At 50.6% G+C, this 24,407-nt stretch overlaps 10 protein-coding genes across 10 annotated transcripts; 5 read left to right on the forward strand and 5 right to left on the reverse strand.

The window, feature by feature from the left end:
* Nucleotides 1-2,823: 2,823 nt before the first annotated feature.
* Nucleotides 2,824-5,007, forward strand: NFIA_035230 (F-box domain protein; the record flags this gene model as incomplete). Its single annotated transcript, XM_001265851.1, has 1 exon — nucleotides 2,824-5,007. One exon carries the CDS (start codon nucleotides 2,824-2,826, stop codon nucleotides 5,005-5,007), a length of 2,184 nt encoding a protein of 727 aa, XP_001265852.1.
* Nucleotides 5,008-5,804: 797 nt separating this feature from the next.
* On the reverse strand, nucleotides 5,805-6,818 carry NFIA_035240 (Efg1 domain-containing protein; the record flags this gene model as incomplete). Its single annotated transcript, XM_001265852.1, has 1 exon — nucleotides 5,805-6,818. The coding sequence occupies one exon, from the start codon at nucleotides 6,816-6,818 to the stop codon at nucleotides 5,805-5,807; it is 1,014 nt and encodes a 337-aa protein (XP_001265853.1).
* Nucleotides 6,819-7,254: 436 nt separating this feature from the next.
* NFIA_035250 (uncharacterized protein) lies at nucleotides 7,255-10,348 on the forward strand (the record flags this gene model as incomplete). Its single annotated transcript, XM_001265853.1, has 4 exons — nucleotides 7,255-7,801; nucleotides 7,885-8,877; nucleotides 8,930-9,022; nucleotides 9,072-10,348. The coding sequence occupies 4 exons, from the start codon at nucleotides 7,255-7,257 to the stop codon at nucleotides 10,346-10,348; spliced, it is 2,910 nt and encodes a 969-aa protein (XP_001265854.1).
* Nucleotides 10,349-11,047: 699 nt separating this feature from the next.
* NFIA_035260 (tRNA 2'-phosphotransferase) lies at nucleotides 11,048-12,149 on the forward strand (the record flags this gene model as incomplete). Its single annotated transcript, XM_001265854.1, has 2 exons — nucleotides 11,048-11,194; nucleotides 11,256-12,149. The coding sequence occupies 2 exons, from the start codon at nucleotides 11,048-11,050 to the stop codon at nucleotides 12,147-12,149; spliced, it is 1,041 nt and encodes a 346-aa protein (XP_001265855.1).
* A 650-nt stretch (nucleotides 12,150-12,799) lies between these two features.
* NFIA_035270 (intradiol ring-cleavage dioxygenase) lies at nucleotides 12,800-13,861 on the forward strand (the record flags this gene model as incomplete). Its single annotated transcript, XM_001265855.1, has 4 exons — nucleotides 12,800-13,047; nucleotides 13,122-13,483; nucleotides 13,554-13,621; nucleotides 13,676-13,861. The coding sequence occupies 4 exons, from the start codon at nucleotides 12,800-12,802 to the stop codon at nucleotides 13,859-13,861; spliced, it is 864 nt and encodes a 287-aa protein (XP_001265856.1).
* Nucleotides 13,862-14,144: 283 nt separating this feature from the next.
* On the reverse strand, nucleotides 14,145-15,003 carry NFIA_035280 (alpha/beta fold hydrolase; the record flags this gene model as incomplete). Its single annotated transcript, XM_001265856.1, has 2 exons — nucleotides 14,145-14,506; nucleotides 14,571-15,003. The coding sequence occupies 2 exons, from the start codon at nucleotides 15,001-15,003 to the stop codon at nucleotides 14,145-14,147; spliced, it is 795 nt and encodes a 264-aa protein (XP_001265857.1).
* A 671-nt stretch (nucleotides 15,004-15,674) lies between these two features.
* NFIA_035290 (uncharacterized protein) lies at nucleotides 15,675-16,466 on the reverse strand (the record flags this gene model as incomplete). The annotated part of the gene is made up of 1 exon (XM_001265857.1): nucleotides 15,675-16,466. One exon carries the CDS (start codon nucleotides 16,464-16,466, stop codon nucleotides 15,675-15,677), a length of 792 nt encoding a protein of 263 aa, XP_001265858.1.
* A 411-nt stretch (nucleotides 16,467-16,877) lies between these two features.
* On the reverse strand, nucleotides 16,878-18,246 carry NFIA_035300 (aldo/keto reductase family protein; the record flags this gene model as incomplete). Its single annotated transcript, XM_001265858.1, has 5 exons — nucleotides 16,878-17,033; nucleotides 17,088-17,457; nucleotides 17,519-17,700; nucleotides 17,764-17,821; nucleotides 18,128-18,246. The coding sequence occupies 5 exons, from the start codon at nucleotides 18,244-18,246 to the stop codon at nucleotides 16,878-16,880; spliced, it is 885 nt and encodes a 294-aa protein (XP_001265859.1).
* A 601-nt stretch (nucleotides 18,247-18,847) lies between these two features.
* NFIA_035310 (putative translation factor pelota) lies at nucleotides 18,848-20,195 on the forward strand (the record flags this gene model as incomplete). Its single annotated transcript, XM_001265859.1, has 3 exons — nucleotides 18,848-18,925; nucleotides 18,985-19,479; nucleotides 19,536-20,195. 3 exons carry the CDS (start codon nucleotides 18,848-18,850, stop codon nucleotides 20,193-20,195), a joined length of 1,233 nt encoding a protein of 410 aa, XP_001265860.1.
* A 1,407-nt stretch (nucleotides 20,196-21,602) lies between these two features.
* On the reverse strand, nucleotides 21,603-22,452 carry NFIA_035320 (uncharacterized protein; the record flags this gene model as incomplete). Its single annotated transcript, XM_001265860.1, has 2 exons — nucleotides 21,603-22,292; nucleotides 22,360-22,452. 2 exons carry the CDS (start codon nucleotides 22,450-22,452, stop codon nucleotides 21,603-21,605), a joined length of 783 nt encoding a protein of 260 aa, XP_001265861.1.
* Between the last annotated feature and the right edge of the window lie 1,955 nt (nucleotides 22,453-24,407).

Here is a 24,407-nt window from a genome sequence, read left to right on the forward strand (position 1 = left end):
GCTGTATGATATTGGTATTTCCTCAAGGCTGAAGGAGATAAGAAGCACCAAGGGACAGAGGGTGGGAACAACAGAGAAGGTTTTCGGCGGAATGAGAGATGATGATGCATAGAGAAGTTGAGATACCCATCATCATAATCTATTTACTTGGCTTTTCTTCCTCGCAGCAAATATTTGCTTTTGTCTCCAAGTTCTGGATAGCATAGCGTAACCCGGAGGCACATTAATGAAGCAGCAAATACGATAATATGATGGATAAGCCTAGACATGCAACGAGATGAACTGGTGAAATTCTTTGTGGAAGATCTATAGGCCTATTAGATTCCAAGGCGCAATATTTCAAAGCATACTAGTGGGATGGGCATGTTCATCCTTCCATTTCCTTGACTAACTCCGTACTGGCCCAAGTCTAGAGGTACTGCTTTCGATTAGCTGCGGGGCATCGCGGGGAAGTGAGACTATGTTCAGGCTAAGGATGTTAGTCCCCTTAGGCCGCTTTTAGACTAACAGTCTTTGATATGGAAACACGGGGTTATCTACTGAGTATGGTGTCTATGGTCTTTTGAAAGAAGACCAATCAGGGATACCCCCACGCTTTACAGAGGAAGTACCTTTTCTACCAGAAGGAGAGAGAATTTCCTTAGTTTGTCAATGCGCATCGATTCTCTCTATGGTTGGTTGTCCAGCCCATGATCAGTCTTGGCCTTTCTGTTCGGCCGGTGACTTGACTCGATTACAGGGTTCGCGTAGATCTAAGTTAACTGTATCAGCCACCATCACAGCGGGCCAGATGGGTAGGCCGATACAGAGTGTCGTCCTCTGGGATACTACTCCAGACTCTGTAGGGACTAAACTACGAAGTACGGAGTATGTAGGAACGCCGGCTAGTGCTTCGATACTTGCGATGGGGCATGAAAGATATTAATAATAGGTACTCCGTAGTGGGTGAGCTGTGTATTGTCAAAGAACATGCGCATGTATCAATAACCCCTTGTAAGTGGCGTGGCGTGACCAATAATACCTTACAGCGACTCCGTCGTAGAGAGTGAGGCGAAGAGGCAAAAAGAGCCCAGAGCAGTGTCCATTGTACTCCGGACTTGGGCTATAGCTTGAGTGGAGGGTTGGAGGTAGATTTCTCACTCCATATCCAATGTACTACCGTCAAGAGTCACCGGGGTTACCATCTCAGTACTAGTCGCCTCCAGTGATGGTCAGGAACGGAGAGACTGCGGACGATTTTATTGGGTTTTGGATTTGGGTCCATGTGTGTGTGGGTGTGGCCGTAGATAGCCCGTCCCCGTTGCAACTTGCCACTCGGTCGAAACGCCTTGGAATCGTCTTTGTCTTTCGACTGGTGGTTGTTTTCGGTTGAGATTTCGGTTGATTGATTGAGTTTACGATTAATCTGGATGGTGAGGACACTGACAGGACATTATCTTCTAGATGGTGACCTTTTGGTGGTCTCCTGTCACCCTGTGCTGATGGCCTGCGCACTCTCATCGGTGATAGATGCTACTCTGTGAATAACGAAGTCTTTACCCTTTCTCTGAGCGCCGTCTCTTGAAACTCTATAAACGAGATTATAATATTATAATCTATGGCCATGTGCATATCCAATGGCCAAAATTTTTGGGAGAAGACGAAGTGATACATACAGGATAAATTGATGTGTGACAGTCAAGACGAGCCACTGGCGGACACTAAGTGGGGAGCCTAAGGATAACATCTACCTATCGATAAATGATAAGACCTGTGGGGTCTGATGATACTAACAAGTAATAGGTAGTTTGGTGGCGGAGAGACCTTGGATACTCCCACATGTTTCTGATTCTCTGTATCAATATTACCATTATTGCTCCAATATGGCTGCTTCAAAGAAGACATATTAACTTGACTTGGTGTAATGATAAGGAAGAGGAGGGTAGATAGAGACTAAATGGGGGCTCAGCCGACACTGTTGCGATTGTCTGCTGACACTCCCCTAGATATGATACTGTTGATAACAATGAACATACTCCGTACAATAGTAATTATTCGCTATCCATGGCCGTCTGACACGTTCATTACTGGGCCTACCCACATCTCCCCAAAATCTGACTGGATGTCTTAGTCTCCCCTCTTCTTCTCTGTAAGGGTAAGGCATCTCTTTTCTCCTTCTTCTCCCCCTTCTGTTTGTCGACATTTCTCTCGATGTCACCATAGGCCATAATAGACTTCCATCTCTCTTTTTCCCTCTGTCTCATCTATTTCTCACGAAACACCTGTGGGTGATGCCTAGGTGACGTTTGCTAAACTATCTTGGCTACTTCGACCCAGACGTCTCTTCCCGGTCGATTCTCTGGCCAGCCCCCGGGTTACGCGGTTAACGGGGTCCATGGTACGCTTTGTGACGGTCCCATAGCCGAGAAAACACCTCAACGATTGTCGCTTGACACTACCTACACCCAAACTCACTGTCCTCCTCGCACTCTTACGCCATCATAGTCCCTTTTTTCTATTCGGCGTTTCTGAGCAGTGCTTCATCCCTAGAAAGGACGGTGTTTGATTTGGGTCCCCTTGTCTTCAGAACGTGGTTGTGGCATTATTTGGATTCTCTGGCTGTGTATAGTTGCGGAATGGTTTGCATCACCTCACTATGAGTTTCTAGGCCAATCTCGATTGCGGATCCCCCCCGCCTGTCGTCAGTTTCACGGCTTTCCCTATCTGTGCCTCAGGGCCTTCTCACGAATCGTCTTGATTGCATCCGTTCGCAAATAGGAAAAGTCCTTGCAGCACATCGCACCCTTCGACCAACCGTCGCACTTTGATTCCACAATCGCCAGTATGGCCGCCGCATTTCCCGACGAGATTGAGCCTTCACCTGGGGCGGTCTCTCCGGCAAGTCCGACCTCATCGACAGGCCAAATACCCATAGAACAACCCCAGAAGCTCAAAGGGAGACACAAGCTGTTACAAAGTCTCCAGCGGATGTCGTCCAGCCCGAGTCTCACCAGACGCGGCAGATCTCATTCTACCGGCTACCGTCGGGATGGGAAAGCTTCTTTATCCTGCGTCTCGCTCGGCCAGTCAGCATATAATCCGTGCCTCGGAAATGGAAGCTCGTCACAATTATATGGAGGTCTGAATGTCCGTCCTGCAACCCCGGGCTCGCCGGGTGAGCACACTGATGGAAATGCCCGCATCCGCTTAGTTGGGACCGATTCGCCGAATGGCTCCAATCCGAAGACCATTCCCTTGCCGACCGAGTTGAGACCGGCATCCCGTGGGTCACCACTGGAGTTTGCACCAGCAGAAGAGATTGTGGTTGCGGAGCAGCCCACGTCTGAGCCGAAGGTCGTTTTCGACTTTTGGGGCCGCATGCCCGACGAGATCAAAATGAACATCTTCCGCTATCTGACCCCAAAGGAAATCGTACGTTGTTCTGCTGTTTCGCGAGCCTGGTACAAGATGTGTTATGATGGCCAGCTGTGGACGTGTGTCGATGCCACAGACTACTACCAGGAGATTCCCAGCGACAGCCTCGTGAAACTTATGACCTCTGGTGGTCCTTTCGTTCGAGACCTAAACCTCCGAGGCTGTATCCAACTTCGAGAAAAGTGGGCTACTGAGGGCGAGCGTATTACGGATCTTTGTCGGAACGTCGTCAACTTTTCTCTTGAAGGGTGTCGCATTGACAAAACTTCCATGCACTGTTTCCTGTTACGAAACCCTCGTCTTCAATACATCAATGTCTCTGGATTATCGACTGTGACCAACTCCGCCATGAAGATTATCGCCCAGAAATGCCCGCATCTAGAGATTCTCAATATTTCGTGGTGCACTGGAGTCAACACGACCGGCTTGAGGAAAGTTATCCAGGCTTGCCCGAGATTGAAAGATTTGCGGGCTAGCGAAATCAGTGGTTTTCACGATGAAGAATTTGCCCTTGAATTGTTCAGGAGGAACACCTTGGAAAGGTTAATCATAAGCCGTACCGATCTGACGGACGACAGCCTCAAGGTTCTCATGCATGGTATTGACCCGGAAATTGATGTGCTTACGGACCGGCCAATCGTCCCACCCCGGCGTCTCAAACATCTGGACGTGCACCAGTGCCCAGAATTGACAGATGTTGGAGTAATGAGTCTGGCCCACAATGTCCCCGAGCTCGAGGGCCTCCAACTATCTCAATGTCCGCAGTTGAGCGACGATTCAGTCATCGATGTGATCCGCACGACTCCTTTGTTGACTCATCTTGAACTTGAAGACTTGGAACAGCTCACCAACAACACTCTAGTTGAACTTGCCAAGTGTCCGTGTGTCGAACGTCTTGAACACCTCAATATCAGCTATTGCGAGAGCCTAGGTGACGTTGGAATGCTTCAGGTGATGAAGAGCTGCCGCAACATTCGGTCTGTGGAGATGGATAATACTCGGATCTCTGATCTCACTTTGATGGAGGCCAGTTTTCGCGTCCGTAAGCGCGGCTACTCTGAAAATCTTCCCAAGGTTGGCTTGCGCCTGGTAGTTTTTGATTGTGCCAATGTCACTTGGGCAGGGGTGAAGGAGGTACTTTCGAGCAACGCATACATACCACGCTCTCGCAAACCTAGTTCGGCGGTCACGGTGGTGACACGCGAGCTTGATGAAGACGATTTACCAACAACAGCAATGAAGAGTACTTCCTCGATTACTCCGCCACCGCCACCCCCGGTGTTTCCCAACGAGATCATCCAACTCAAATGCTTCTATGGCTGGCAAATGACCGTCGATGAACATAACAAGCGAGTCTTGCGCGGGGACCTGGCTGCTGCGAGTAGGCTAGACCGCAAATGGGCCGATTATATGATGGCGACAGAAGAAGCTGGTGTGGGTGGAGCCGGTGCGCGACGCAGACGGCGCCGAGCTCGCGAGGCCGAGCGACTCTACAACGCCGACGATGATGAAGATGCGTATGGCATTGGCGGTATTTCCGCTCTTGGAGGAAGACGCAGAAGAGCGCAGAGCGGAGGTTGCACTGTCATGTGAAGAGCATCCAAGTGCCTTGCTACCTCAGTCTCCCTTTCTATTTCTACTGCATCAGCGGGCGTTTTGTGGTTACGTGGGATGAGCAGGCTCTTGTCATTCCATTCATTCACTGGGAAAATCCCAGGAACTTCAACACATGCCACCTCCTCAGGAATAGGAGGAACCAGGACACAGGCAGTTTCAATGCTGGTCATGCTGGAGGGCTGCTGCCGTGTCCCAAAACATATCGGCTGCTTCTATGAGGCACGAAGTCACTTGTTGCAACAAATCGGTTCATGTCAGGATGCACTCGAGCGATTTGCTCAAGTCGAGCCTGAAAATCTGGGCCGTGCCTCAGTCTATTCGATTGGTACCTTTTCTTCGCAGTTACTTGTTTGTCTTCTTTGACCCGGTGCAATGGTTCGGAGTTTATGGTGTATATTTGAGCAGTATCTAAGTCTATGTCTTGCAGTTACTTAGAGAGGAAATGGTGGAAATGGAGTTTATTTGGTCGAGTCTTCATATAAGTGTGATATGACTCAAAAATCATTACCGGCTGGTGCAGGAAGAGGTTTCTTTTCCAAGTATATCCAGGCACCTAGAGTGAGCGAAACCATGTCACGAAGCACTCCGCAAAAAATTCCAGTCCCAACTGAGGAGTCTTCATGATTTGGGTATCAAATAGAAGATATACAGGATAGTGACAACGACATGAATGCTTCCTGACAGGATGAATGCGAGAGCCGAATACAGACGCTAACCGACTTGAAAACAGACCGCTCAATGAACAGGCCGCAGATGCAATGGGAATTGATGAATCACTCCTCGAAGAAACCACCGTCACTCTCATTATCATCATTATCGTGCTCATTAGCACTCCAGTATGCGCCCTCCATTGCCGCGGACCGTTTGGGTTTGCTGTCTTGCTTATCCCCTGATTTTCTCGACTTTCCGCTAGCCTTGTCGGAGACCTTCTCTGTACTGGATTTGTTGCGCGTAGATTGATCGTCATCCGTGCTTTTCTTCGACTTCTTCTGCTCGGGCGCTTGTGAGCTCTTCTCGCCTTCACCATCGTCCAATTTCCCTTCACGGAGGAGATCCAGCGTCCCGTCTTCCATGCACTTCTCAACTACACGCCACACAGGCGGTCTCTCACCCGTGGTGTCATATATGAGTTTGCTGACAACTTCCGCTTCGGGCTCATTCGGCTTCTCCGATTGTGCACTGGACTCCTTCTTTTTCTTCTTCTGCTCTGCGTAGAGCGCGACGTATTTCTGCGTAAGCGGGTAATAGATGGTGTAGTTGTGATTCACCTGTGCGGCGTGGATCTTCCCTGCGAGAGCAGCTAGTTTTTCTTTCTTGGCTGCTCGATCGAGGTCGGAATTGGAGATTTCCTGTTCGCGGCGGAGGAGACGCTTGAGGTCTTTTGAGGCGGCTTTCCGGTCTGCGATCGTCCATATTAGCTCCAGATCATCATCAAATTGTGGTCGGATTCTGGTACCAAGGAATCGAACAAAATGATACTTCTTGATCATCTGTGACCGATGGCGTCTCGCCAACTCGTCATCGAGATCCTTCTCGTATCCCGCGAGCGCACGCTCCTGGACAATGCGCGCATCGGCTGGCAGATCGACCCGGTTGAGCAGGCGCTTGACATCTCGGATACGCTTCTTCAACTCGTTCACGGAGGGATGGTTGTGTTCGTGTTTGGGAGGGTGGATCTTCTTCTTCTTTGCTGGTAGAGAGTCTTCCGAGCCTTCGCGGTATTTTCGTTTACTGGTCGTCGTGGAATCAGAAGCGGAGCGCTTCTCCCTCGAGAATTCTCTGGGCATCTTGTCACTTAAAACGGTTGTAATGCCGTCCAGTAGTTTCGCTGCTGATCACAGGTGAAGATAAAGACCGAAAAAGAAAAATACAGCGATAAAAAAAATAAGCGGATCAGCAGTCGGCCCGAAGGGTTCCCCAGGATAACAGCTGCAACCAATAAGAGCGGGGCCGGTTGTAATGACGCGCTTAGCGATTCAAGAGAGCACGGGAGGAATTACCCTGTTGATTATTCAATGCGAGGTGGGAAATACTGGGATTGCGCCCTCGTACAGTCAACCTTGACTACTAAAGAGTTCCAGTTGCTACTATGCGCCCAGTCGCTCGATTCGAGTCAGCTTAGCTTTTGCAAGCTGGGCGTTGTTTCTTAGAATGGGCCAGGTTGCTTGACGAAGGTACCTATTGTGAGCACCCTCGACAGCCCGGACAATCCGCAAGAAAATAATGGAGACCGCCATTCGCTGGGCTCCGTCCTCCACCACAGCGGAGCAGCGCTTTCTCTCCGTGGATGTGACAGGGAAAACCTTCCGACTCTGCAGAGTCACTGGATTCGACGGCAAGAATCTGGAACATGAAGTACTGTCGACGCACACCAAGGTGCCCGCCTTTCGCGCCTTCGATTGGTCTCCCGTGGACGAGTCCCTCGTTGCTGTCGGCCAATCCTCTGGTGACGCGACTGTCTTGCGTTTGAGCAGCGAGAATGCGGAGTCGATTTCATTTCCCATTCGCCATCAGCGGTATTGTAACGCTGTCTCGTTCAGTAGACATGGCCTGCTGGCTGCTGGGCTGGACCGAGTTCGCAACGACTTTTGTTTGAATATTTGGGATGTCAATCAGCGTATGATCAACAAAGGACCCAAGGGATATGTCGAGCCTCTCAGAAAATTGGCTAGCTCGGAGCCGATTACGAGTGTCAAATTCTTTAGAGACCAACCCGATGTGCTTGTCACCGGGGTGAAGGGCCAGTATGTGAGAATATATGATCTTCGAGGTAAGACTTGTCACTCTTTGCAGAGGCGCTGTACACCGTTGCCTTCCTTCTTTTGGCTGGAGTGCGCGACTAATTCCCTACAGAAGGTCCTGGCAATCCATCTCTACAATTTCCCACGCGATGCGTACATAACCTTGCGATCGACTCACTTGATGAGAACTATATCGCATCCTGTTATCCAACGAACGACCCTACCATCTGCCTCTGGGACCGACGGGCCAGCTCCCGGTTTAATGTCACCGGGGGTGCGAATATGCTGGAGTCTGGACATCCGGGCCCAGCGCTTGAATTCAAGAATGTCTTCGGGTCCAAAACATCTCTCTGGAGTCTGCGATTCTCGAAGACCAAAAGAGGCTGTCTGGGTGCGCTCTCGAACACTGGCGGCTTCAAAACTTTTGACATCGTCAAAGAATACTTGTCGGAAGAGTACCGAATGTCCATGGAGGAGACCCTCGGGCAGGGGTCCTTCCATAGCTATCCAGAACAGATCTATACGAAATCGATCCGCGATGTCCTCAGCCCATTCAATCATCCGACCCGAGGCTGTAAGGAGTCAGATAGAGTCGTGGCGTTCGACTTTCTGAACCTGAGTACTTCCAGCGAGCCCACTGCCATAACGTTAGCTGGAAATGGCAAGGTCAGCCTGGTGACGGTACAGCTTCCGTGCCCACCTGTGCGGCTATCCTCTCAGGGTGTTCTGATTCGCGGTAGCTCTGAGAATCATCTCGATTTTACTGAGTTACGGCCCGCATTCGGGGATCAGACAAAGGTCTCAGAAGTAATCGAGAGCATTCGCGAGGCGAATCTCGCAGCTCTAGAAGAGAGGAATGTGTCGCAAGGAGGCCGTGCTGCACGATCGGAGTCCCGCGTTCGAGATCCTCTCTCCAGTCGTGAATCTCGAGAAAGGAATTTATCACTGGGAACTCTGGGTCAACCTCTCACTGCAGAGGAAGCCTTGGCGTTATTAACCGTAAACAGGCTACGGTGCAAGGAAGGCTACTTATTCGACGAAACGCGCAACAAGCGAATTCTAGCCGATGACCCTCAACTTCAGTGCCTCTGGGATTGGGTCGAACGTGAGTAATGTTTACGATAACATTGGTTTAGATTCTCTGACAGGCGATACAGGCGCACGTTCAGACTCGTCTGATGAGTCAATGATCATAAATGGCTTGGATTTCAATTACCTGGGGGTGTACGATATCTGGAACAATGACCTAGGTAGGTATTTCCATCTTTGCTGATTATGCGGTCTGCTCATCTCTTGCAGGTCAAAGTTACGACAGCCGGCACATCGGTCCAAGCGGCGACGAGTCTCCATCGACCAGCGAAAGTATTATCGAAATTGTGCGGGAGCAATTAAGATTGCCTGAATCAAAAGGGTGTCAGACAGCTCGTCCGGAACATCGACGACTTTGTTTGCGTCTCTGTGGTGCGGCACAATCTCATCGCGAATTGGAGGAACTTGTCAGAAGGCTTTCTGTAGACAATCAACATACTAAAGCAGCTGCATTGGCCGTCTTCCAGGACGAGGCTAAACTGGCGCATCAGGCGTTGCGCAGTCACACACCCACCCAAGCGCATAAGCTCCTTGCCATGGCTATCGCAGGTGCGGCCAAAGGCGATACCGACTCAGATTGGGAAGAGACGTGCGCGGAGATCGCCAAGGAACTCACAGACCCCTACGCACGAGCTATATTGGCGCTCGTAAGTAAAGGAGATTGGAAGTCTGTTATCTACGAGTCTACCCTTCCCTTGAGATACCGGATCGAGGTAGCTCTACGTTGGCTTCCTGACGCGGAGCTCTCAGGCTACTTGAAGGAAACAATTGCTGAAGTCATCCGGCAAGGCGACATTGAAGGTATAGTTCTCACGGGGCTTGGCCACTCTGCCTTGGACCTTTTCCAATCTTACATCAACAAATTCAATGATGTTCAGACGCCGGTTCTAGCTATGAGCCACACAGTCCCACGCTTCATCAGGACTGGTTGGGGCAGGGCTCGGTATGAAGCATGGCGTGAAACCTATCGCTGGCAGATGAACTCATGGAAACTCCAATTAGAGAGAGCGCGATTCGATGTCGGCTCGCGCAAGTTTGCCGTCACCTGGGACGGGCGCAAACTCATCGAGCCGCCCCAACAACAAGTCAGCTTGACTTGTAACTACTGCACTCGACCTCTCACCCAACATGATGCAACCTCCCAATTTTCTCCTTCGGCTACAGGGGAAGTGCTGCATCAAACCGCTGGCAATCCCTTGGGTACAGCTGTTATGTCAGGAATGGTGTGCGCCAGGTGTGGACGGCCGATGCCCCGCTGTGGAGTTTGCACGCTCTGGATGGGCTCCCCAGATCCAATGTCCAGGGCGTGTATCGCCGCCGATGCTGGTCAGGAGCAGCGCAAACCCACAGAGGCCGACATCATGCGCCGATTCATCGTCTTCTGTATCAATTGCAATCATGGTTTTCATGCACATCACGCCAGAGAATGGTTTGCAAAGCATAACGTTTGCCCCGTCGCAGAATGCAGCTGCATTTGCGATCGATGACCATGACCTATACCTATACCCTAGGAAATTCGTTTCGTATATTTGGCTTGCAACGAGTATGGTTTTAGAAGTTCATGAGGGATGGTGGGATAGTTTTCTGTTACTTTCGATACCCATTTATGGAGGCATGAGGTTATTTATTAGGCATTTTCGCTATTTGACATTACATTGACCACTATATGTACTCTTTCCTCAAGTATTTTTATCATAAGCCTAGAATCAATGACTGGCCAAGTCTACGGTTCTTCTACCGCCCTTTTTTCCTAGTCCGGTGGGTGGGGGGATATTAGTTATTGCCCGCCGATGATGTAAACGAAATTTCTCCGTTTATTGCACAGCTGATATCGTCGAACTGTCATTATTGTATGTCCAAATCAAACCAAATCCCTGTCCTTGCTGATGCTGATGGCAGATGTTCTTCTACAGCCTGAGGCGCTCTTGTGGACTCGGTTTTCATAGCTTTCCCTAATCTCATGGTACTTGCCCAGTCACCCTGCAGTCACATCGAGTCATCGCGTGAGCTCAGCCTCCGGATGAGTCGTCTATCGAGTCAGTTACTGACGCTGCGAGCTTCTATACAATAGAAAAGCCAGCACGATTAACCGAAAAATCCGTTTCATAGCCCTTCCTCTACGCCGAACCCAGAACCTCCGTTCATTGACGAGATACCCCTCCTCTCCGCTTGCCGAGTCCGTCACAATGTCGCAAAATCAACGCAGGGGCAGAGGAGGCAACCAGAGCCGTGAAGTGACAATTTCCAAAGCGTTAAGTCTGCTATTGCGCCATGCGGCAGAAAAGGAAGGCCTGAAAATGGATTCTCAAGGGTATGCCAACGTGGCGGACGTGGTATGCACGACAGACGGAACCATTCAGTGGGGTATATGACTGATACATAGGGCTCGCATAGCTAGCATGGAAAAAGCTCAAGTCACTTAAGGTTACGCTTCCTGAAATCATCCACGCGGTTGCTTCGTCCGACAAAAAGCGGTTTGCGCTGTTACACATCCCGTCGGCGAAGGCTTTAGGCGACAAAACAACGACTGGGGCACGCGAGGGGGAAACCCCCGTCTGCGAAACAGAACCGAGCTCGATGCCTACATCACAAGTCCCGACCACCAGCGCGGGGCAAGAGAACGCTACGGCGACGGCACTCGCCGTGAACGATACAGATCCGTCTCATTTCCTGATTCGAGCGACGCAGGGACACAGCATTAAGAGCGTGGACGCGGCCGCGTTCCTGGAGAGACTGACATTGGAAGATGAGTCGAGGTTACCGGACACTGTTGTGCACGGGACATACCATGCCGTTTGGCCGGCCATTCTCCAGTCCGGCGGGCTGCGGTGCATGGGGCGGAACCAGGTCCATTTTGCAACGGGGCCTTCCCTGGAATCCGTGCTACCTGCGCATGTAGACGGGACGGCGCACTCGGCCATGGGGTCCTCGGGCCTGAACGATGGGAGGGTAATCTCTGGGATGAGGCGAGATGCGCAGATTCTGATCTACATTGACATCAAGAAGGCGATGGCTGCGGGGTGTCCGTTCTGGCGCAGTGAGAATGGGGTCATCCTCAGTGAGGGCGTGGATGTAGGGGAGAATCAGGAGGTTGGAGATGGCACATCGCAGAAGATCATTCCCCTTGAATTCTTTGACGTTGTTGTGGAACGAAAATGTGGGCTGGGGAAGATTTGGGAACGTGGGCAAACGATCAAGGAATTGCCGTCGGAATTGCTTCAGAAAGGCAATCCCAAGGGTCCACAAGCAGGATTGGATGGGAGGAGAGGGAGTAAAAGAAATGGATGATCTCTAGGATCCTGTGATGAACAAGTCTTACTGATCTTTATCTGAGCGCATATGCTTAAATTTACATCTAGCTCTGAAGCTGTACGCAGCACTAACATTACTCCGTAATGATAAGCAAAATCACCTGACGGTGCGGGGACAATGCTGGGACCTTAGTGTGGTACATATGCGCCGACTATCCGACATCCGACGGATTGCGGAGAAATCGGATCAGCGTCATAGTCCTCTACTCCCTATCCGAAAAAGTGTCATACGGTTTTGCATTGCAAATGACAGGACGGAACAGAGTGCAATTAGATTGATTGCTTGGCCTGCTTCCGATTGCAATGTCTGTCACTTCTAAATGGCCAATCATTGAACTGCCCAATCAACCATCATGTTGGTGAGCCGGCGTTCAACAGCAGTTGACGGTCTCTGATCAATTGCGGGGTCTTTTTGGGATCTGGGGCACATATTGCCGTCCGGAAAGCGAGTATTTCCAATCATACTCTGTTGATTAAGATTTTGTTGGAATATAAGCTGGATGATGGTCCTTGCGACTGTTTCTTTCGTCAACTGTTATTGATCCTCATTCACTTCCTCTCTTCCAACTCCGATACAGTATATACCCGACCTCTCTACCGAATACGATCCTTGAGGCACATACAGTCATGGCTACTCATCGATTTGACCCCAACTTCACCGACAATGTCATCAACGCGATGGGTCCCAAGACCAACCCGCGCTTCCGGAAGGTCATGGCCAGCCTAATCCGCCATGTGCATGACTTTGCGCGCGAGAACGAACTCACCGTCGACGAGTGGATGGCCGGCGTCAAGCTGCTTAACTGGGCCGGCCAGATGAGCGATGACAAGCGCAACGAAGGCCAGCTCGTCTGCGACGTGATCGGGCTCGAGTCGTACGTGTTACATACCCCTATTTCACAGTCCCAGACGTCAAGTACTAACCGCATCGCTTGCTGTGCGTGTAAAGGCTCGTCGACGAAATCACCTTCAAGCTCGCTGAAGAGGCCGCCGACGCACCCACCGCAACCGCCATCCTAGGCCCCTTCTTCCGCGCTGACACCCCCTACCGCAACAACGGCGACAATATCGTCAAGGACGTGCCGGACGGTGAGATGGTGTTCATGCACGGCCGGGTGATCGATTTCCAGACCAAGAAGCCGCTCGTTGGCGCGACGGTGGAGGTGTGGCAGGCGTCCACGAACGGGCTGTATGAGCAGCAGGATCCCAACCAGGAGGAGTTTAACCTGCGTGGGAAGTTCACGACGGATGCTGACGGGCGGTACTACTTTTACTGCCTGCGTCCGACGCCGTATCCTGTTCCGAATGACGGTGCGTATTCTGATGCTCCATCGCTATCGCTGTGGAGGCTTTGCAAACGCTAATCTTGAATGATGTACAGGTCCAGCCGGGAAGTTACTCGAGCTCATGGACCGACACCCCTTCCGCCCTGCCCATATCCACATCATCGTGAGTATTCGCTTCTTTCGAGTAAAGAGGCAGCTTGGGCTAACTGCACTGCAGGCTACGCACGAAGGCTACAAGCCCCTCACCACGCAGATCTTCGACCGCCAGGACAAGTACCTAACCAACGACTCAGTATTTGCCGTCAAGGACTCGCTGATCGTGGACTTTGTGCCGCGCAAGGATGACCCTCAAGCTGGACTTGAGCTTGAATACGATGTCAAGCTGGTGGCGACCCAGGCGTAGGCCAGTGGAATAGACTGGAGTCTGACAATAGCTGGGATTTGTGTATATATATTTGTGTGTTCTTCCGTGATACCGTAATGCGATGATGGATTCTCTTTTCCCTGGAGTCAGCTTTGAGCCTATGTTGTCGTGATCTGGACTTGCCGAAATTGCCTTCTGGCTTGATGATTGACAGATGAAATGACACAGCTGGAATATTAAGAGCGACGAAGCGCTAAATATTTGTCTAAGAACAATTCGTTCAATCTCTGCCTCTGCCAAGATACTATAACTTCACAGCACATCACACTCTCTCAATAAATCCCGCGATCATCCCACCCACCAGATCCGGTGCCTCGATGCAGTGCCAATGGCCGACTTTGGGCAATACCTCCATCTTCTTCGTCTCACTCGAGACCTGGTCAAAGATATATTTGCATCCTTCCAACGACGCAGACTTATCCTCTTCGCCGGCAATGAGCAGAAACGGCACTGTGATGCACGAGTAGTCGATCGCGGGGGCCTTGGAAATAGCCTGGCATAGCGTGGCGTAGCCCTTCGGGTTCTGGCCTAAAAGGAGCTCGCGAATGAACGCTTTGGCGAGCGGGGAGGCTTGCGAGCCTGTAGCGGCGTTGGGGACGGTGTTGGCCATTGCTTCCATTCCGGCTATTTTGGGTTAGCTCACACGATGCATTTCGACGATGAGTTTGAATCTATGGAAGCAACCTACCCTCGAGCACAGTGTCGCTCCTCTGGCGCATCGTGGATGCTAGAGTCTCCGAGGGATGGGTGGGACCCACAGCTACTACAGCCGTGATGCGATCGCTGCACTGTGCACCCAACAGCGTCACGACGAGTCCGCCCATCGAGTGGCCGACTACGACGGCCTTGGGGATGTGTAGAGCATCCAGCACCGCAATGACATCCGAGGCAATGGTAGAAATGGTGATGGCCTGACCGGTGTACGGGGAGCGGGCAGAACCATAGGTGTCGAGGGTGATGCAGCGATGCTTAGGAGTCAGATGGTGGAGAATAGGAAAGTAGTAATTTTGGGAGGAGCCAAGGCCGTGTATGAAGACTATGGTCGCACCGTCTTTGGGAGCTCCGTTGGGATGGGAATCAGCATAGTGGATTGAGTGCCCACATACTTCGAGGCACGGCATCTTTCCGATACGTTGAGACTGGAAGTAAACGGTTCCAGTACAAAACGTGAGGAAAGACGAGAAGGGGATTGTAATGCAGTTGCATGTGCTGAATGCGAAGATATAGATAGCAATGAATCACAAACAAAACGAGCCGATACGCTATGTTTTATTCCGCATTGACGTCAACCCACTGTTATCTTGATACTTCTTCGGCTTGGTTCTCCTATCTTATCGATAATGCGCTCCGATATAGTCTTCAGCACAACGAGGCGGCTCTCCAAGTGGCCATTCCCATTGTTACCACATAATCTCTGTTCGTGCAAAACTTGCCTTCATACTTCTCGTTCAGAATAATTGATTCCGTCGGAATGCCTGCTACCCTGGCGGGGTTGAGGAGCCGCCCCAGCTTATCACCGCCCTACCCGACAAGAGGGGCATCACGATCCGATCAGTGCGGGTCTGGCCGTCAGACCGTCCGTCGGGTCAGATCAGACGGCTGTCCTCGGTGTTGAGCTGCGCGACTCATGCGAGGTTGCGGGATCATTGCCAGCGATTGTCAAGGATAGTTCCCAATGCATTAATGCTGACCCCTCAAGAATGAACTTGTGCGACGGGTTTGTACATTGAATGCACCAAATTAGACAATGTTCCCAATCGCATATTGAATATCCAATATTCGTATAGTCAACTCAAGATGGTTTTCCAACGGATACAGTGTCGAGACTAATCAATTCCTGTTCGAATTCCTCATCGCTGGCAAATTCGTGGCCAAACTCTTCAAGGAGTATCGCCGTTTCGTCTTGGAATGATTCTCCTATTGTTAACGCAGGTTTGCATGGCTCTTTCGTCGCCTGATCTATTTCCCCCAGCCTGCCTGTCGTATTTTGTGCAGTAGCAATTGTTTCCACTTCTTTGATGATGTCTTCGTCGTAGAAAATCGAGCATTCGGAGAACTCGTCATCATCACCCTGTGTCCGGCCAACGTGACCCTTCTCATCATTGCTTGCTGGGTGATTATCTGGCTCTGACACCCCGGCAGCCGTCTGACCGTCGAAGGCAGCGACATCTAAATCCGAGAGCAGGCTCTCGTCAATCTCGGTCGCGATGCTCCCCTGGCTGTGGCTGTCCGGCTCCGTATCCTCACAAGTCTCGCTCTCTGTATCCGGTTTCGCTGCAGGCTTCTTGAGAAATTTGGAAAGCAATGGCTGACTGGAGGGCATGGGGAGAGCATGAGGATCAGGGAGACCAAGGCGTCTTCGTGCTTCGCGTGCTTTGGCTTCCTTTTCGGCCTTTTTCTTCTTATTGGCTTGGCGTTTCTTCTCCTTTTCTCTAAGCCTTTTGGCTCGTGCTTCGCGTTCCTCTTCGCGTTCGATGCGCTCGATCTGTGAAGCTGTAAATTGGAATCGTTTGTTGCTGCGTTGATACCGGCGGCGCACTGTCTTGGATTTTTCCAGAATAATGCGCCGCGGCTGATCGGGCATAGTAGAGGGACGACAGGTAGGTTCAGGTATAAGTTTTCCTGATCAAGATGTAGCGGTACATTTGAAGATCGTAACTGGTAGGCTTCTCTCTGTTATTGTTGATTGCAAAAGATTGTACAGACAACGCGGAGAGAAGAGCTATTGTTGACATCCTTGCCTGGCGGCGATATGTTGTCCCGGCCAGAAGATCAACAGGAGTTTCCCACGGCAGTCACCACCACTTAAGTCACAAAGGCTCGTTTTATCTAGAGATACAACTTCTTTGTAATTTGATCAGTGTTGCCTATCGAAATCCTGCATTTACCTAAGTCAATGTGTTGCTACTTCTATATATGAGCGAAACAGACGTGTATATATTTTTCGCCTGCTGCCATCGTCTTTTGCTATTTTCAATGAATTCAAGGAATCGCTCTACAGTGGAACATCCTTAGCAGGATCCCAGCAAACAGGAGCATAAATGCCGGTGTTCAGACTCTCCATGTCCTCGCCAGACAATTCAAAGTCAAACACCTGCGTATTCTCAACGATACGAGAATCGGTCACGGACTTCGGAAGAGGAACATACCCCTGCAAGACTGCATTAGCCACGGACTCAATCGATAATAGAGACAAAGGAGGTACCTTTTGCAGACTCCACCGGATCAGTATTTGAGCTCCTGTCTTGTTGTGCTTCTTGGCCAAGTTCTGTAATACAGGCTCGTCCATGCGCTGAGCTTGAACAAGAGGAGAATAGGCTTCAACGACAACGTTGCGCTTCTTCAGCCAGGCAACAATGTCCTCTCGCGCACACCAGGGGTGAATCTCGTACTGGCCAACAGAAATCTGGCCTCCAACACCGCTGTTAATGTACTCCTCCAACTCCTCCAGATGGTGAATGCCATAGTTGGAGACACCAATGGAACGAACGTGGCCTGCCTTCTGAGCCTCCACGAGGGCGCGCCAGGCACCAAGGCGGCCCTCCTTCCCACCGTAGGGCGCGTGCAGCAGAATTCTGCCCCTAGGTTAGCCAGGGGCGTCGCTTGATCGTCGAAGACCGGGGTTATCCGCCTTACAGATCAATGTAACCAAGATCGGCAGCAGCGACACTTTGCTCAATGGCTTCCTTGGCCTTTTCATAGGACATGGAAGACGCGGGAACCTTGGTGGTGAAAAAGATCTTGGAACGGTCAATTCCAGACTTTTTCATAGCCACCGCACATTCTTTCTCATTCGCATAGTATTTCGCGCTGTCAATCTAGTGGAGCAGGCCCGGTTAGCCTCAATTGCCTGGTGCTCCAATAGTTCTCATGGCACCTACATGGCGGTATCCAGTTTCCAGTGCCTTGAGAGTGACCTTCTCGGTGATCTCGGGTGGCCTGCATTGCCATTTACAGGTTAGACATGGAGTTCAATCCTGAATGATGACTTGCTATAAAATTTCAACACACGTTTGATAGACCTTACGATCCTTGCGTCAGCAGCTGATTTTCATAGTCGAAACTATGTCACTGGGGGTTTGTTACTCACACCGAACCCAACAACCGGGATTTCATATCCCGAGACCATTTTGTAGGTCGACTGAAGAGATTGGGGGGCCATTGTTGCAGTTACTACGGAGTGGTATGATAACAAAAGGGACAATCGGTCGACAAATACAGCGGATGGCTGAGAAAAACACACACAGCTGCACGGACTTGGAGGCGTATTTATACCGCCAGTCATCCATTGGAGTCCATGACGATTTGGAGACCTTGGAGACCGATAGTCGCTCCCGTTTCCCTCCCCGAAAGTCAAATGCCATTACGAGCTTCCTGATGGGTCTTGCGGTGGAGTGCAACTAACGTGGGGCAATTGCCGGTTTCCAGGAAAGGATAAACGGCATTGAGTTGGCTCGGCTCAATATCAGGGAAGACTAAGATTGTTGGAGAAACCGGCCTTGGTTCTCCTGAACCCTCTATTTTGGCCCGGAAGCAAGCCGTTCTGATGATCTCGAGACACTCCTGAGGTGATGTACCTTACTATCATCGACATACGACATACTATGAAGTCTATGAATGACATCACTTGTTTATCTGCAAAACTGATGGTCTCAGGGTTTAGGGTTCCATCTTTCTTATCGATAAGGAACTGCGCTAGTCCTATTCAGGAACTGTCCCGCATCTCCTGAAGCTGCCTTGGCGTCTGAAGTTGAATCATCTCTCTACGGAGTACCTTACGTCGGTTTCTTCATGATTTGTGAAGGCGACAGTGTCTCTATCTCTATTGGCTTGATTGAGTGCTAAGCACCTCCTTGGAAGAGTATATTCCTATCACAACAACTTATAACGCTCATATATCTTGGATATACATACTCTTGGCTATCTATTTTTTTCAACATCCCACATCTATACACCTACTGTCAAATGCGTCTAATAAAGAACAAGATAGAGCACGGTGGCTCAGGCACAGTCACTCTGTGTCCTGAAGAGCCAGAGGATATGGTATGCGACCCGGTCCCCATCGGATACTTAGCTGCTCTGACGACGGCTCCTGCATTAAGTGGCACGCCTACAACCTGATCAGACCCGGTGACCTCCTTCGCGCAAGCGCAATCCGTCGCGTCACAACGACACACGACACCGGTACAACAACTTCATCCCGGGTCCACTTAACGCTCGAAATCCGCGTGAAAAGTTTAGATTTCGACCCTCAGAGCTCCCAGCTGCATGTTGGAGGAACAATTGTGAACGAGACACCGCACACCAAAGTCGGACAACATCATACATTGGATCTGGAGCTGAATCGCAATTTCACCTTAGAGAAAGAGATCGGTGCGAATGGAGAAGGAGTTGGGTGGGACAGCATTGCTGTACAGATGCTCCAGGATGCCGTTGACGAGAGCGGCAAACGGAGGGCGGAAGCGGTTGCTGTTGTTATGCAGGAGGGACTGGCCCACATTTGCTTTATTGGGCAATATCAAACCGTCTTGAAGCAGAAGGTCGAGATGTCGGTGCCGCGAAAACGACAAGGCGGCGGAGGCGGGGATCATGATAAGGTACTCCACCCATCTGCCAATCCACTGGCATAGAAATAGTTACTTACGCGAAACAGGGAATGGCAAAATTCTACCAGGTTACATTGGACACACTTCTCCGGCAGATGGAGTTCAACACCAGCGCTACGTCTCTCACGAGCAACGAGCCCGTCAAGCCCGTTCTTCTTGCGTCGCCTGGTTTTGTCGCTGCCGGATTCCAGAAATACATACAGTCTGTTGCCTCGGCGACTACACCTGCCCTCAGACGACTATTGCCAAGTATTGTCGTCGTCCACTCAGCCTCGGGCTATTTGCATTCTCTCGCTGAGGTTCTGCAATCGCCTGCAGTGAAGACCATCCTTGCGGATACCAAATATGCCCGCGAGACCAAACTGATGGACGACTTCCTTGGACACCTCCGCAAGGAGACTAACAAGGCCATCTATGGACCTCGCGAGGTCGAGTCGGCAGTCGACCAAGGAGCCGTGGGCCGTGGGGGCGGTGTCCTCATTATCTCAAATCGATTGTTCCGGTCACAGGACGTGGCGGAGCGCAAACGATGGGTGTCACTTGTTGACCGAGTCCGGGACACCGAGGGGGGCGAAGTGCGTGTACTCAGCTCCGACCATGAGAGCGGGAGAAGACTGGACGGATTGGGAGGTGTTGCCGCTTTGTGCACGTTCCCAGTAGTCGAGGAGGACTTTGAATCGGACGGAGAACCTGCTGAAGCTAGCTGATTATCTTTGAGCAATGCGCAACGGAAATCCATGGTCTTCAGAAGTGGGGGCAGACATGCAGACATGACCGACACGTTAAAAACGATACCGTTGAACCGAACAAATCTCGACGCGCCTATCTTTGCACTAGCGATTACATTTTTGACCATAGACAACGATCCCATACCATCATCTTCCACCCACATGCATCCCAGAACGGAAATAAGTCCCCATGTCCGTATATGTCCGAGTGCGTGGATATGTATGTCCTATGTAAGTTGAGGATTAAATAGCCAGCCCGCATTAACATCCCCTTAGCTCTTACTCCATCTTTAGCCGCATGTCTGAAACTTGGGCCCGGCTCACCACTCCTTTTCACGGGGTCTGCTGCACGTCCTGCAGGTTAAGCGCCTACACCGCATGCTCACTGGTGCGTAGTTAATCCAGGCATATAGCCCCCACCGCCATGGCGTAGTCTAATTTTTTTTCTTGGAATTTGGGACGGATGCGCATGCTCTGCTGCCTGTCTCTTTGGACCTGGTTTTCAGCCGCAGATGGTTCTAAGTATGCATGGGGCCTGATTTGGCTTGTGGGAGGAGTAGATGATTCTCAGCAGGTTCTAGATTCGATTCTCGAAAAGCAGGATTTGGATATTTGCACATGTAAGCGTAGGGAGTCGATCGGGCCCTGTTTTCATGCCTTGGAGGGTACTGCAGTACTGCACTGACCGCCCGCGACCTCTCTAGCGTTTCTTCAGACTAAATATTGGCACTGATTTTTGAAGACATGAAATATAGAAGGTTTTTATGTATTCATATGAGCAGTAGACGTGCTCATGGTCAATTTCGTATCGACATGGCTGTACATGAGTTGTATAAAAAAATATGTCCATGAAAAAATTGGCGAAGAGAAAAATATGCAAAGGAGGAGAGATGCTACTGAGGCAATGAAAACGCAATGCTATGCGCTGCGCTAAACCCTGCTAATCAGAAATGCCGTCCAATGCGGCATGTGCAAGTCAAATCAATGCGCTTGTGGACGATGGGTGTGGAAGTCAGCCAAAAAGAGAAGATAGAGAAATCAGCAAAGATATGGCCCTGTGTCGCTGTTGGCTCTAACTCGTTTTCCAGTCCGTGAGCGCTCTATCATCTGCGATAACGAAGCATCGGCACGTTCTCGGCTTTCAGCTTCCATGTCTTTTAGTTGAGCCTCACACTGCTGCGGGGTGTATGTTCTTCTAGCGCCTAGGTCCCTCATCTGCATCAACATATGTTAGCACACGGAACATCTATGGGTACGTCATGGAAGAAATGATGGAACGATCTCACCTTTTGAGCAATGAAATGATACTTTTCACGTGTCCAATGGTCTCGAGCTCTTATGAGAAGTGGGATCTGGAGCTCTCGGTTATTAATAAATAACGACAAATCAGAGGCGATGAGACATGACACACATACTCACATCATGCTCATCCCACCGCGCTAGCCGTTCTTTGCGCCGGCGCAACATCCGCATTTGCAGGCGTGCTTCCGATGCATCTTTGTTGAACTTTTCGCGAAACATCTCCCGGATGACTTTCCATGCCAGGTTCTGTTCTCGCAGTCCCTCGACAAAAGCATCTTCTTCTTCCGCTTGCGGGTCGCGCCGGCCCCGGCCGGGAGCGCGGGACCTGTGGTGGGGATGAAGATCAATATGGCCTTGTCGCCGTTCTTGCTCTAGTCGCTGGAGTCCCTCAGGATGAGGCAGTATTGAGACCGGGGTTTCACGACTCGAACTTGCGGCCTTCAGGCTGCCTGTTCGAGCTCGTTTCGCTGGAGGTGGGTGTGGAGACAGTGTAGCTTCAGCATGGCCAAAGTCGTATTGATCTATAGCGTGTCCCAGACCCGCCGTTACTGTTCGCGGGAAATTACTCGGAAACGGTGCCGTGATCCCAAGCCCATGCTGCGGGACCGTTTCAGATATGTTGTACTGATATTCTTGCGAACGATGACTGACAACCGGGCTCGGTCTTGCATGGATAAAGGAGCTGTCTGGGAGACTGATTGGTGTTAAGATAGCGGCGGACGGATATGCAGCTGCTGTGGTAGAGTTCGGATGGTTCATTGCTAAATATGGAGACTAAGGAGCACAAATGTTTGGTCAGCTAGCTGAAACACCGGACAGATGTCTAGGAAGATTAGCCTACCGTTTCAACACAGGACCATTGAGGCGGTAGTGCCTCATAGTATTCATCCAAGTCATCACCCTGTCTTCCTGGAGTGGCCTGGCCATAGGGCATTTGGCCGGCGAACCCGGAAGGAGTTTGAGGATACATAGAGCAAACACGGGGCACGCGCTTAGACCAGAACGAGAGCGAATGAACTGATGCGCGGTGAAAAAGATGAAACGCTTGATGAAACAAGCAGGAGGACAAAACAGGTGTCGGCGGCAAGAAGCAGAAGGGGATGGACGATGAAAGTAATATAAAGGCCTGCCACCACGACTTCAGAGTAGCCACTTCTGCACAACAGCTAATTTTATTTCTCGAGGCACGAAATGAAGGTATAAAATGGTTTGCAGACGAGAAGAACATCCAACAAAAGCCTGATCCAGGTTCATATACGCCAGTCGGGATGATCAAGACGTGGTCGAAGTGCCTTGCAAGGCAGGCCCAGATTCGAGTAGCTCTCACGTCAACGGGCCAAAAAAGCTGCAGAAAGCATCGGATATACCGCCGTCTATCACCGTGCCGCACAAAGATGCTCGTAACGAGAGGTGTAGACACGACGATGGCTCTGCATTTAAGCGCCTGGCTATCCCGGAGATGGGGTCCGAAATGTTATCAAAGGAAAGCAATATCTTCTCCTGCGATGACATGACAGCTAGAATTCCAGCCCCCAAACTCTCGGGGCGCAGACATCAGCATCTGGCCCACCCTGATCGATGGAAAGAAGGGTAGCTCCCGCAGCATCAAAGTCCCAATGCATCGGATCACCCAGGAAGGGGCGGCGGGAGCCTGTAGAATGACATTTGAATGGCATCAGTCGCTTAGTGGCCCGCTGCAGCAGTTCAGGAGTCAAATGATAGTAAAGGGGTTAACGCTAAAGACGTCGAAGGACTGACTAGCTAGTGGAGTAGTATAGAGATTGGACGCTCTTGATGATGCCAGTAAGCGGATGGTAGGATGAGTGCAATCAAAAGAAATTAAAGCAAAGGGCTAAAGTTCCAGAACAGCGAGTCTACATCCTTGATTCTAGACGGCTATGGGGCCGGGGTACGGAATAATTGACTGCTCAGCATGACTTAAGGAGCAAGAAATCATTACTAGAAACCCACTTGGACTATGTCAGGGAAGACAGGTCCATCAAGGAACAGTCCGTGTCCTGAGCCAGGTAAGGATGCACGGATAGCGGCCCATTAAGCGCTTGTTCGTAATTGCGGCTGCAAACCCCTGGAGGGTTTGGCTTGTTCAGTGGGCTCTGAGAAGTGTCTTAGACGCCTGATCTGACCGAACTAAACTAGTTAGTGGGATTAGTTGGAAGCCTGAGCCATGAAGGTGAGATTTTAAGCAGAGCCTGGCTCAAAGCCTCAATCAATCTCCTGTAATTGCGCATCACTAACTGTCTTGGTTGCATGACTAGCAAGCTTTCTATGGAACGTAGTGAATGGTAGCTTCCCGGATTCCCATTATTAATTATTATCTCGCCGGTTGTCTGCATCGCTCTATTCAGAGCCACGTGTCCCACAAAGGCCATGCCGCATACGCGCCAGAGGACATGCTTCCTGCCAGTCGGTTGAGCGGGTTGAGCCATCATTTTCCAAATCGACTTTATCTCCGGGATGGCGCTGGCGCTGGCGCTTAGAGAGCATGAACCGTTTGCTCAAGAATAAAAGGATGACCCGCTGAAAGAGACCAAGGTCGACTCAGCTGAGCGTGTCTCGTCGAGCTTGGCATTCCTTCACAAATTCATAATGGTATTCTTTGTCTGATGGGTAATTTGAAGGACGATTTGTCATTCTTTTCTCCCAGTACTATTTTTTGGCAATTTTCGGCTCTAAAATCATCGAAATGACATAGCAAGACATTGACACGTGATCTCCCGGGATTTCGGCAGGCGGTGCCAAGATTTAAGGTAGTCCATTTTGGGTAAATGCGCTTTCCGTCGTCATGATGGGTCACGATGGGGACAAAAATGTCTGAAGTTGACACTCGGAAGAAGAATCATCCGCCTTGCAAGGCGTTCTTCTTCTCCA

Source organism: Aspergillus fischeri, genomic scaffold (genome assembly GCF_000149645.3).
Source record: "Aspergillus fischeri NRRL 181 1099437636247 genomic scaffold, whole genome shotgun sequence".
NCBI classification, from domain to species: domain Eukaryota; kingdom Fungi; phylum Ascomycota; class Eurotiomycetes; order Eurotiales; family Aspergillaceae; genus Aspergillus; species Aspergillus fischeri.